Here is a 13,041-nt window from a genome sequence, read left to right on the forward strand (position 1 = left end):
CCTAAGTCTGGCAGAAGAATCAAAATTTGACATGCAGACTTGGATATCCACTTAGAAGGGAAAAATGGAGAACTAAATGACATTCTCCCCCAGGTCACGTTCTTAGAGAATTTTGTGGCCCTGATTATAGTCTGATGTTAGCTAAAAAAAGCCCATAAATCCCAAACACCCCATGCAATGAGGAGAAATTTTGCTTAGAACTCCAGGATTTAGACCTAGACATCTCTCTTTTCAACATGTCATCCACACACATAGTTTCAGGTCTTTTATTTCAGACGACATTATCCTTTGAGAAATCCTCCAACCTGTGTGCTTTCAGTGTCATCAGATTTCCTTTAATTACTGTGTGTGAGTCACTTTTTTGGAGTCTTAGTCCTTCAAAGGTATTTCATTCCCAGGACTTACTCACCTATAAAATGTTCGCTGATCTCATACATCAGGCAATCTGAACTGTTAGCTCCCATTGAGACCAAAGTACCATTTCCACTTAAGCAACTGTCATCTTAATATTGAGTTAGAAGAGTCAGTGGCACTTTTAATCTTATCGGATATAATATTCCTTTGCATTCTCTTGAGGCTGTGTTTTGCACTGTTTCTCACCATCCCAAGGCTGTCTTTGTTTATTCTGCCTGTCAGAATCGCACACTGAAATGCAGTTGTTTCCATTATTATCCTCTAGCTCTCTTCCCCTTGGATCCTTTATTTCTTTGGTGTATGATGGGTGAAAAAGAAAAGAGACATTTCTTTTTAAGATGTTATTCTAAAGTATTTTTCCATATTCTGTATTGTGTTGTGTTGACATCTCCTGCATAGTCTTATGTGTGTCTTGTGCCCAGCACACCTAGAATTCACTAGGGGTGGGGTCTTATTTTGCAAAGCCAGGCATAATCAGCAGGAAGGGAGCAAACCCCTGAAATGAACCTGTCAGACTAATCTTTTCCCAGCCTGCCGCTCCTCACTACTGGCAGCAGCCCTTCAGTGAAATTGTCCAAGTGCTGCTTTATTTTAAGACATCTACTGTTTGTTTTAGATTTACATTTTGATTTGACATTCCTTTTGCTGGAGGTAGTTTTCATTTCAAATTGCAATGAATTGTACTTTGAGCTATAATTATATAAATATTTAGATATTATACTTTTTCTTTAGGATATGAAAAAAGATGGTTAGTTGCTTGTTTTTGCTGTGTACTTCTAATATACTTAGCATTTAAATTAGATCTGGAGTTTCTGGAGAAATATGTGAGTCAGTGAGAATCTGTTTTTGTGAAAGGAAACTCTGAAGAATTTTCTTTTTCTATCACTTAAAGAGTTGTTTCTCATTTTAGAAGCAAAAATTAAACACATACCTAGTTAGAGTTCAAAGTAGAGCAAATAAATAAGTGGTACTTAAAATGTATGTCAGGAAAAAATGTATGTCAGAAGGAGAAAAAAATCAGAAAATAGTTAGAGAATTTATACTTTGATTAATTAAGATTTGCCCCGTTTACTTTACAAAGGACAGTTAGAAGAGTCTCTTACATAAGCAAGGGCCCAGGCAAACTATTTTCTTTCTTTCCTAATGAAAAGCTACAGAGATTATATGTTGTTGTCTTTATGATCTATTCCCTTACCAACAGCTGTCTTCCTTGCCCTTACCTGAATCTTTTGCTTATTAATATTTCATTTTTAAAAATTACTAATAGCTCCTTCTTTTTCCAGAAATGTCTTTGCCTTGTTTAACAGCAGCATATACATTGCATTAGTATAAAAAAGATACTGTTGGTGTCTCCTAAACATACCCTGACAGCCCTGGGCTTTTTCCAAAACTCTGTCTTGAGCCTTCTCTATGATTCCTACTACCTTTTCTGGTACTTTCATCCATCCTCGCAGCTTCAGGGTTCAATTTTTGAATGTTTCCCAAATATGTAATTCTCTGACCTCTTTCTAGGACAAGAGTCACAGAATTCTGACTCTCTGCTGGATACTTCCACCTGAATTTTTAGCGGGTGCTTGAAACATTGTTTTGCATCCAACCATTTAATTCTTGGAATAAACTGCACTTGGCCATGTTGGCATATTACCAAAATTCCAAGAATTATTCAGTCATAGGAAATTTATCCACCCATAATAAGATCTTCTGAGGGGAGGAAGTCATGTAATCATCTACATAGGTTCTGAAAAAGCAGAGGGGTCAGATAACCTCTCATGCATTGGCAGAGGGAATATTTTTTTTAAAACGTGGCAGGGGGAGGAGGATGATACAATTAGACAACAGTTATAGATGTTCATAAAGTAGTATAAACAGTTTAATAAAAATGAATATAAGATTAAAAATTGTATCACATACCAAAATAAAATCAAGGTGAATAAAAGACCAGTACTCCTACCTCAGGACTTTTTCCATTTTCTTTCTGCCCCAGGAAAGATCCCTGGTAGGATTCTGGAAGGGAGGAAGGAAATCCTGCACTCAACCTGGCAGTGGTCTATAGATATAGAATCCTTCTTCTTTCTTCTGTTTCTCTTGCTAACAAACTTCGGCTTCATGATGATAAGGACTTTCTATGAATTGTGAACGGCTGTAACCCCCAAGTGATTCTTTCCTTCCAAAGCATCTTCTTCCATCCCTTGTGCTTACTATATTCTTTGGTAATAGAAAACCAAGCCTCAAGTTATAGCAAGTCCATTTTCTGGCCATTCTCTCTTCATTAATATTTTAAATGACGACATGAAAACTTCAAGATTTGATTTTTAGGCTTCAAGTTCTTATTTTCATTGCAGTAAAAGAAAGGTTTGTCTCCTCTGAAAGTTATAAGCCAAGATGGCACACAGTAGGTTTGGCACATAGTGCTATGTTTTTGGTCAGACACACTGCGAGTCATGGTGCTATAGTTTGGTGTAGAACATTTTTTTGTTTTATAAGTACTCATGTCTCACATACACATTTTAGCAATAAGTGATGTTTTCTTAATTTTATCAAACAGACCAAAATAGCTGAAAGATGCATTTTTGCACACACCTGAGATTTAAGATCATTTTGGGGCTATTTAGCATTTTATGTGCAAAGGTGACTCGTAAACAGCTACTTCATACTGGACAGCATTTTGATGAGAAAGCAAAAGGATGAGCCAAACCCACACTAGGAAAGGGAGTTCATAGATAATAATATATTTTTAATTTTTTCTCTTTTAATTATGCACTTGTTTATTTTAATGTCTTTCAACAACTATTATTAGGAGAAAACGAGAAATGTCATTCCATAACTTCTAATATCTTTTAACAAGTATACCATGCTTATTGAGGACAGTAATTTTATGTGTTTTGTATTTTTGTAAAGATACATTTTCCACTTTTATTTTTCTTTCCTGGTAAATTGCTTCTTCATATACATCCCAGTGACTATCGTACTGTTGTTATTCTAAGATGGTCATAAATTTGTGTTATGAATTTTTGTGTTCATATTTTGACCACTCACTGTGGCTTCTTTTTCACTACAATGTTGAGCAGTGTTTTATGATACTCAACACTGTACTGAAGTCTGAAAGGAAATATACTGTGAATACATAGCCTGCAGATTTCATTTAATACCCATATAATGCCCTCACCACTTTAAAAGAGGTCTTCCATTTTAAAAATGTGTGTGTGTGTGTGTATGTGGGTGTGATATTCAGCCTTATTTTTCCTTTTTACTCTTAATCAAATTATCAAGTCATGCTTATCCTTAACAAGATAATTTATACAGACAGGGCATTTGATCACAAGAACATCAAAACATCTTTGTTATACAGGTATTTGAACTGTTCAAAGATGTATTTTATGACTCTGGTGCACAGAAGTGTAACTTGTATTCACATACATGTATTATTTTCTCCTAACAGTTGACTTCAAGCCTCGAGCCAGCATGGATACTGTCCATCATATGTTACTTTTTGGATGCAATATGCCTTCATCCACTGGAAGTTACTGGTAAGGATAATGGGTTTACAGTATAGAAGGGTGTAGAAAATGTGTTTTACAAGTGCAAAGTGTATCTGTGCAAGTATTTTACAACTAGTTAATAAATAGGCAGAACATTTTAAGAAAAAGAACATTGTTCATTGTCATCACGTGGTTATCATGGTTTATTACAGTTATTTAGTCTGCTATAGAGCATATCTATCAGCCTTTGTCACTGACTTAATAAATATATGTCTCATGGACATAAAGATGGAAACAGTAGAAACCAGGACCCCAAAAGGGGCTGGGAGAGAAGGGAGCAAGAGTTGAAAAACTACCAGTTGGATACTATGTTAACTATTTGAGTGATGGGTTCAATAGATGCCCAAACTCCAGCATCACACAATATACCATGTAACATGTTCCCCTGGAATCTAAAATAAAACAGATTCAATATATGTATATTGTTATACAGTATATGTCCAGGTGCAGAAGGTTTGTAAAGAAAGTCTGAAAATTTAGATTATTGATACTCTGATATTAATTTTTTAAGGTTCATTATTCTACCCGAAGAGCATCATGGTTCTGTTTATTGAGCACTCTTTCTCCAGACACTGTGACTGGTGATGTAGGCTTGCCATTTCATTTTATCCTAATGTCTCTGCAAAGCAAATATTGTTATTTCCACTTTACAGACAAGAAGCCTGAAGCTCAAAGTGATTCAGTAAGTTGTTTACGGTAGTAACAAAACTGGTGCAAGATAAAGATTGAACCCTAGCTTGTCTGATTCCAAACCCACAGTTAGTTTCATTTTACCACACTGCCTTCTATTTATTCAAGTAATTATTAATTCAATTAGATATTATTAGAAAGTATTTGAATCACTATGGTGAGTCTTAATATCATGCCATAAACAATCACTAAACCTCTATTAAATGCCTGTCATATGCCAGAGCTGTAGCAGATGCTTGGGAGGTTCTAGGAAAAATAAGATGTTTTCTACCCCCATAAGTTTACAGCATAATTATGGTTTGAGATTGTCCCTCTCATTTTGTTCTTTGGCATTCTTGAAGATCACTGAACTCTGAAAATAGCCACACTTTTTAAGCTTCTTATTTTCACGTAGACCCAGAATCACTGTCACACATTTAATAGTCCGAAATGACTGGTGTGCTTTGCTTTGCACTGAGGAATCTGTTTTGAGGTCCTGTCCTTACATAATCATGTAGACTGATGGACCTTTCTCTGTGCATCCTAACATTCATTAGCCTGATGTGAGTCAAGCAGCAACTGCTCTCTTGTCGTTTTTATAATAAACAATATAATGTGTATTTGGAACTGTTAAAAGCACAGGGCAATTAGTGGAAATCTCCATGGACCAAGTACCGTCAAAGCATTTGTTAATAGGCTTAAGTTATTTGATGAAAGGAACATATCACATAGGAACCCAACCTATGTGACTGGGTTTATGTAAAAACGGAGTCAGCAAATCACAGTAAATACCCTTCAATATCAACATTCCCGTTTATACTCTTCAGTAAATTTTTGTAAATAAAATTCTGGGATTAAAAGATTATTCTGTGACAGCTTTTCCTGAATCTTATTCAGTAAATCACATCCTTTGGTTTTTATGCTTTAAAACAATTTCTTCTGAAATTACCAATATTTACCTTTGAATTGGACTCATTGAAAATAGCTAGAAGGAATGTAAGCTTTTAAAGTCTGCTTTTGCTGCACCTTGGTTTAAGGGAATGAGTGAGAAAATAACACAACACTTAAATGCTATTCCAATTCTAATTGTTAGGAAAAATTATCTAAAATGAGCCAAGCTCATTGTTCTCATGTTAAGGGAATAAAACAAACACCTCATTTTGGCCCCTTTAAAATATTTATTAGTATTCTTAAATAAACTATTCTGAAATTAAATCTATAAGATATATTGACCAAAAATCTTCCACATTGGGGAATAAGAAGTTTCAAAGAAAAATATAAATGAAAGTGAAAACAGAAATTTTGAGTAGAGTAATTGCTAAGTATATTATTTTGCTAAAATTATTACTTGAAAGTCAACATAGTAGAAGGAAAGAGCAGTGAACTAACTTGCTGGATTCCCTGGGTAGGTTATTTAGCCCACCTGAGATGGAGTTCTTGTCTTCATTTTAGCAAAAGACTTATACTAGGCCATTTATAAAGCCTCTCTATGCTCTAAAATTCCATAATTCTATGAATATAAATTGCATGCAAATGCTGAATCTGATTGGGAAAGCATTATTTCTAGGAGCTGGAAGTGTGTGCACTGCTTGACTCACCTCAAGCAAGCAGCTCACTGTGTTTTGCCAGTCAGTTGCATCATTGAGTAATTACAATTCTTAATAACACTATACCCATATCATTTTAAATGGATTTTAAAATATTTGCCTTGTATCCCATAGCCCCACTTAATTTGTAGATTTGTTATGATTGAATTTATAATCATAAAACAAGGACAATTGGTGCTGTTATTCATCATCTTTTAACCAAGCCCAACGCGTTTAAGTCTAACATTTAAAAGTAGGATCTTTTCAATATGTGAACTAGAAGACATACATTAAGTAAAACTGTTCTAATGATTCTGACTTCCACAATCAGGCCTTTTTATATATATATTCCTTTATATATATATAAAGATTATAATACATATTTATATGTATATTTTTATATAATATATGATATACATTATATATCATATATTTATTTTATATTCTTTTTTTTTGACTGAGTCTCACTCAGTCACCCAGGTTCTAGTGCAGTGGTGCGATCTCAGCTCACTGCAACCTCCACCTCCTGGGTTCAAGCAATTCTCCTGCCTCAGCCTCCTCAGTAGTTGGGACTACAGGCGCGTGCCACCATGCCCAACTAATTTTTGTATTTTTAGTAGAGATGGGGTTTTGCCATGTTGGCCAGGCTGGTCTCGAGCCCCCTGACCTCAAGTGATCCACCCACCTTGGCCTCCCAAAGTGCTGGGATTATAGGTATGAGCCACCCAGCCACAGGCCTTATATTCTTATTTAAATATGGTATACATTATTTATCTTCCAATATTTGGCAAAATCTATACTTTAAAGAATTAGAGCTCACAGGATATTTCACAGCCAGAACTTTCAGTTGCTTCACAGAAACATCTTTCACTCCCCACCCCCAGTGCCTCACAGGCTCAGCCCTGAAGATAGTCAGTGGATATTTTCCAGCTGTTTAACATCTTATCCTGTCATCTGAATTATAGTACTCACAACAAAAATCTATCAGTGTCAAAAGTCTTGCATTATTTTTCTAAAATTTTTTGAGTCATGGAATTGATCACACTCATTTTATAGTTGCAAATCTATTCTTCAATTATTCTAAGACATAGACAGCACTTAAATGAAGACTCCTAAACTTTCACATATATTTTGGGGATGATACCTATAACAGTTTTGATGCTTAAAAATAACCAGAAGTCATTCACACTCTAGGGAAACTTATAAGGAAATACAAAGCTGTTTTAAGGAAAGAAGAAAAAGCTATTTTAACATCAAAATGTCAAACTCGGATTTCCTCTTTTCTGTTTGTTAGCTAGGATTTCCTCCTGTTTACACTTCAGTGTTCCATTTTCATTGCGAGCGGGTTGGCAAATAGGTGTCTTTAATATAGAAAACATGTTTCCCCTGAAATTATGAAGTTATAATTCATCTTCTATCTTCAGGAAGCATTTTTAATATGAAGGCAAAGAGCTATTCTGATGATGTTTCACTGTTGTGCTGCCCTCCTTTGCTCTTTGTAATTGCCTCTTTCTACTGTTCATTAAAATATATTTAGTTATATTAAGTTTATATAAAAATAGTAGACACAGCATGAAGCAGTTTTCATTATATAGTGATTTTAATTTTAAAGTTTTTTTCCTCTGCACACATTCTAGCCTTTTGTGACTCATTCCAAATTAGCAGCTCACATTGGCAATGTGTCTAGTTAATTATATGCATGTGCATTTAAATTGCATACGTTGATTTGAACCTTTTAATATACTGTAGGGTGGTCCCTTTATAGTTAGAGTGGGCCTAGTGCTCAATTCCAAATTAACATACCTCTAGAGGATGCAAATAAGGACCAGCTGATGGAAAAGAAGCAGCTCTGCTGACCCATGTAAAGAAAGTGACAGTACCTGTCAGATGTAACCCCAATGCCTTCTTCCCAGGCGTTTGGAGGAGGAAAACAATTAACCCTATCTAGGGACCAGAAGAAAATAATAGCACCAAGATTAGAGCAAGCATATCAATGGCATGATTTGTTGCACTTTATTTGTGCTCTATAGACTTAATTCAAAGCATGACAATTCTAAGTTCCCTAGATTTATTAGCTGAATATGAGCCTAAACTAAGCTCTAAGTGAGCAGATGGTCTTTTGAAGTTGTTAGAGTCAGTAATGAAATGAAATGAAGGTGCTTAAATTTACTATTTAAGTAAATTTTTATATTTAAATTACCCAGTTTAAAGTAAATTTAAATTTACTTAAATAGTAAATTTTGAGGATATCTTGGGAATTTAAATATTGTATTCATCTATTCTATGAATTACTTCATTCTCTTTTTACTCTTAACAATCAATTTTTTAAATGATAAGTGATTAGCTACTTAGAGTTTCAGGCTTTGAAAATCATAATATTTTGTTTATACAAATTGTGTTGGCATTTGGGGTAATTCTGGAGTGCTCTCTTTTTTAAATATGAGATTGTAGGCTTGTGCATTTTTTATTCTACTGAGCACAGGACATAGGGTTTAAAGCAATTTAGGATTGCAAACCCCAAGATTTTGTGTTTAAAATATTGGATGATTAAAACGAGTGGGCTTCTTATGTATCCAGTCTTATACTTTGGTGTGATCTTCTATACATAGCTAAAATTATTTTTAGTTCTTCTTATTAATATTTGATTTTAAAGCTATTTCTAATGACACTTAGGACCAACTAATCTTAACAAACCAAAGATGGCTTCTACAGGTTGTTTGATGTTTTTTGATGAAAAAAAATCCAAGCTGGTTAAATGAGGCTATTTCCAGCTGTTCTAACTGGGAATCATTCTCAAGCTAAAGCAGTAGTGCTTTACCATCTTATGAAGCTTTAGCTTAAATCCCTTTCAACTGCTTCTATTTATTAACCACCTGCTGTGTCTTTTTAAATGCCACTATCTCCACAGGGTTACAGCTGCTGATGAGAAGAAAAAGGAGATAAAACATTATATATATATATATATATGCCTGTATGAGAGATACTCTGCTTGGGTACTTATTTAAATGACTGTTTTTTAAAGGTGATGTTATTTTCCAAATAAGCCCACAGCTTTGTTGCCTCCCTCCCAGTGATAATGATTCTTTGGTTGAGAACAGTATTTGCATATGCTGTCTTTATGCTCCTGTTCCATATCCTGGCCCCTGTCATCCATACACTATATACAGCAGGATTCAGTGTGTCTTCTGCAATCCTCTCTTTGTTTTTTCTGCCTAGGAAACTTCTAAAGTTAAATATATGTAACATCCTTGTCAGTATAAATAAAAATAACAGAATCTCCCAAATCTACACTGTCTCTTGTTTTAAGCACTGTAAAATGTGTCATTGAGTGCAGTAGCAATGTTTAGACATAAATTACTGATAGGCTAAAATTAATAGCATCCATTCCCTTTTTCCACTTTAATATTGTAATAGATTCCTATCATATCGCATATTGGGATAGTATAACGGATCAATTTTTAAAACACAGTTGGTCTCTGATTCTAACTTCCAGTCACCAATGAGTATGTTCCTTGGCTAATAATATTAAGGTACTTGGATTAAAGGTGTTAATAGGAGTTCCTTAGAAATTGCCCAATTCTTTGTAGACTAGTGTCAACTTTAATAAAATAGAATGTTATAGTTGGAACCCTTTTGACTGTTTCAACAGAAACAAATGCATTTTTCCTCACAAGACTAGTACTTTATGTTAAATACAGTAGCAATATTATAATGCAGCGTTGTATTTAGCACAGATCCAGAACTGTGAAATCGGAACATCTTGGTTTCAAATCTCAGCTCTGCTACTTGGTAGTGGTAATAAACATTGGTTAAATGATGTAACCTGTATTGGTCTGTTTTCTCATCTGTAAAATTGGGCTACTAATCTTGGCAGCTTGATTGGGCCATCATGAAGGGTAGATGAGGTAATATAAGTAATGTGTTTGGTGTAGTGTCTGGCATGTAGAAGGGATAGCTATTATTTTTATTCATTTATTGATAAAGTATATATTAATCATTCACTATGTGCCAAGCACTTTCTTGGGCATGGAGAATTTGGTATGAATAAAACAGACACACACTCTGCTTTTATGGACTTACTGCCTGTCTAACCTTATTGGAGCAAAGGAACAGTGGGTAGTTTCTGTGATGCTATTTATCAGGCTGATATTTCTTAATCACCATTCTAATTTGCTTTTTCATTATGTATCATTCTAATTACTATATTAATGTCTGTCCATTGCATTGAAGTTCACATAGGATTGTCTGAATTTGGGAAAATATTCTATGGGTTTATAGAACAGGTAATAGTATTTGAATATCTGACTCATACTGAATGCATTTTGAAAGGTAAGGACCATCCCCTCATGCTATTGATTTTGTGTTGTGTTTCTTTAAAAAACTTTCTAACTTTAGATCAGTTTTCCTGGTTGTGGTTCTGTTAGATATGTAATGCATTAAAATAGGAATTTAAGGCTATACAGACTTAACTTGAGGGCATGACAATTATTTTTTTTTGTTTTTAGCCAAAAGAAGAAACGAGTTATCAGTTCTGATCTTCCCTGAGTAACCTTGGATTTTAAATAGTCTTTAACAGATACAACCAGAGAGTACTTTAACAGTCAGTCATGCTGTATTTGGATAATTCGAAATGACAAGCTACCATTTTCAGTGCTTGGCACAGTCAGAAAATATTCATGCCATCTGAATGGTTTCCCCATGGATTCGACGTGAAAAAGGTTCTATAGGAAAGGTCCAAGAATCCAGACTAGTTTTATTTTCAAATGTTAATTCTCATCATTTTTACTATGAATACTAAGAAACCACAAGGGAGCTATGTGAACCCTTCCACAATTTAATCGACTTAGTCTGGAGGAGCCTTATAGGAGAAGCTGCTAGAATGATAAGAAAAAGAAACCTGGTTGATGAGGCCTGAAATTACAACAGCCATTGATCAAGAGTTACATTGCTTCCCAGCCTTAAGGCTCTCTTTACTAGTAAGAATAGTAAAAATCCCCTCTACTTCCATAGGTCCTTTTTTTTTGGGAAGCCAAAATATACTATACCATCTTTCTCTTTTTGGTCATTTTACATGGAGAAAATATGATGCCATTTTCATTTAAAATGGGAAATGGAAATATTTACCACTCTGATACGTTATCAGTTATAGAACTCAGTTCTCTCGCCCTTTTGTTTTTCCTCTTAGTCCTCCCATTGAGTTTTAGGATTAGTTCCAATGCCCCAGTGTCCTCCAGTGAGTCATTCTTTACTCAGTCTTGAGTTTAATATATTTTTTATTGTAAAACAGGGTTTTAAAAATTAAACCAATGTTTGTTTGAAGCTCTTATTTACCAGACCTGATAAGAGAATAAAATATAAAATCAGTCTCTTTGTGAATATGTCACAAACAACTTATTTTATCTCAAATTTGATTTTAGAATTGCATGCACAAATTGCAACTTAGTTCAAGGATGACAGTAATAATCAAAGCTTATCTCCACATAATATCATTCTCTGCCCATAAATCAGTGTCAAGAATTGAGATAGAAGGGACTGTGACAGCCAGAGCTTTAAGTCATGGTTTAGCTGTTTGACCTTTGGAAGTTACTTAAACTCTCTGAGCTTATTCAACTTTAAATTACAACCTGCTGGCAGTGTTCTTATATAAGCTGATTTGTTCAAAAAACTAGGCAAACAATAATTCAAATTTATTGGTGTTTATATTTAAAATTTTTAATCTAATTTTTTTCAATAAAATATTATAACATGAAGTTGAGAGTGCAATACAATTTAAGCTAATTCAGCTCTTTAAGTGTCTGTACATGGAAAGTTAAAAACTCACCGAGAGGTAAGTTTCACCAAACATTTGTTTCATGCCGGGACTTCAGCATGAAGATATTATCCTACATACTTGTACTCGAAGTCCTCACAGTCTGGGTGGAGAGAGAGAAGTAAGCTGACACTTAGGATGAGGAGTGCTATAGTTAAGGAATGGAAGGTGGATGGGGGTCGGAGAACACTTTCCTGAGGAGGAAGGCTTGAACTGAATCTTGAAGGAGAAAGTGAATAAAAGTTTTTCAGGCAGACAGCTGGGATGGGATATTTCAGGCAAAGAGAGCAATGGAAATAAGGAAGATTGGAAACTGGAAGCAACTTGGCAGGATTAAAAAAGGGGGTGTTGTCTGGAGACAATGTCTAGATCATGAAAGGTCTTACGTGTTATGCTACAAGGTTTGGATTTTATTTTGATTTTATTTTTGGGAAGCACTTGAACGATTTTGAGCCAACAAATGACATAATCAAATGTATAACTTAGAAAAAGTTACTAAGCCAGTTTTCTCTGTTATATTTCAATCTGGTTCTTTCTAGTCATCCATTGAAAATCAACTTCCATATCAGAGGAAACAGTTATCTTGTTTAACCTAAGACTGTCATCACATTGGTTATAGGCATTTGTAATGTTTATGATCTTTGTTGAAAGCTATGAAAATTGCCACCCAAATCTTTAAATTTTAGTAGCTCACAGCAGTGATATACAAAGTTCAACACATTTGACAATATCATTTCTTTAACTATTATAGCTGAGGCCAGGAAGGAAAATTTTGCTTTTGGGCATCATCCAACATCCTGAGCCTTTTAGCACACTTGGCACAAGGATGTCACAGACATTTCTTCCAACATACAATTCTCACATGGTAATGATCAGTCATCATAAGTATATTGTATTTGACAGTGAACAGTAAGAAACCACTAGTTGATGTCTTTTATATTACACATTACACAATCTCTTTCTACAGCCTGATTTATAGAAGCAAGATCACTTTGCTAAGTATAACCTTATCAAGACTTCCTGG

The 13,041-nt window shown here is 34.6% G+C and overlaps 1 protein-coding gene across 16 annotated transcripts in view; it reads left to right on the plus strand.

Moving 5' to 3' along the window:
- The window catches only part of PAM (peptidylglycine alpha-amidating monooxygenase), a 170,374-nt gene that overhangs the window by 48,099 nt on the left and 109,234 nt on the right, over positions 1-13,041 (plus strand). For all 16 annotated transcript variants that reach the window (XM_016953561.3, XM_054684497.2, XM_063811453.1 and 13 more), the window contains exon 4: positions 3,854-3,941. In XM_016953561.3, the coding sequence (XP_016809050.3) occupies positions 3,854-3,941 (88 nt within the window). The remainder of the gene's footprint in view (positions 1-3,853; positions 3,942-13,041) is intronic.

Source organism: Pan troglodytes, chromosome 4 (assembly GCF_028858775.2).
Source record: "Pan troglodytes isolate AG18354 chromosome 4, NHGRI_mPanTro3-v2.0_pri, whole genome shotgun sequence".
Lineage (NCBI taxonomy): Eukaryota > Metazoa > Chordata > Mammalia > Primates > Hominidae > Pan > Pan troglodytes.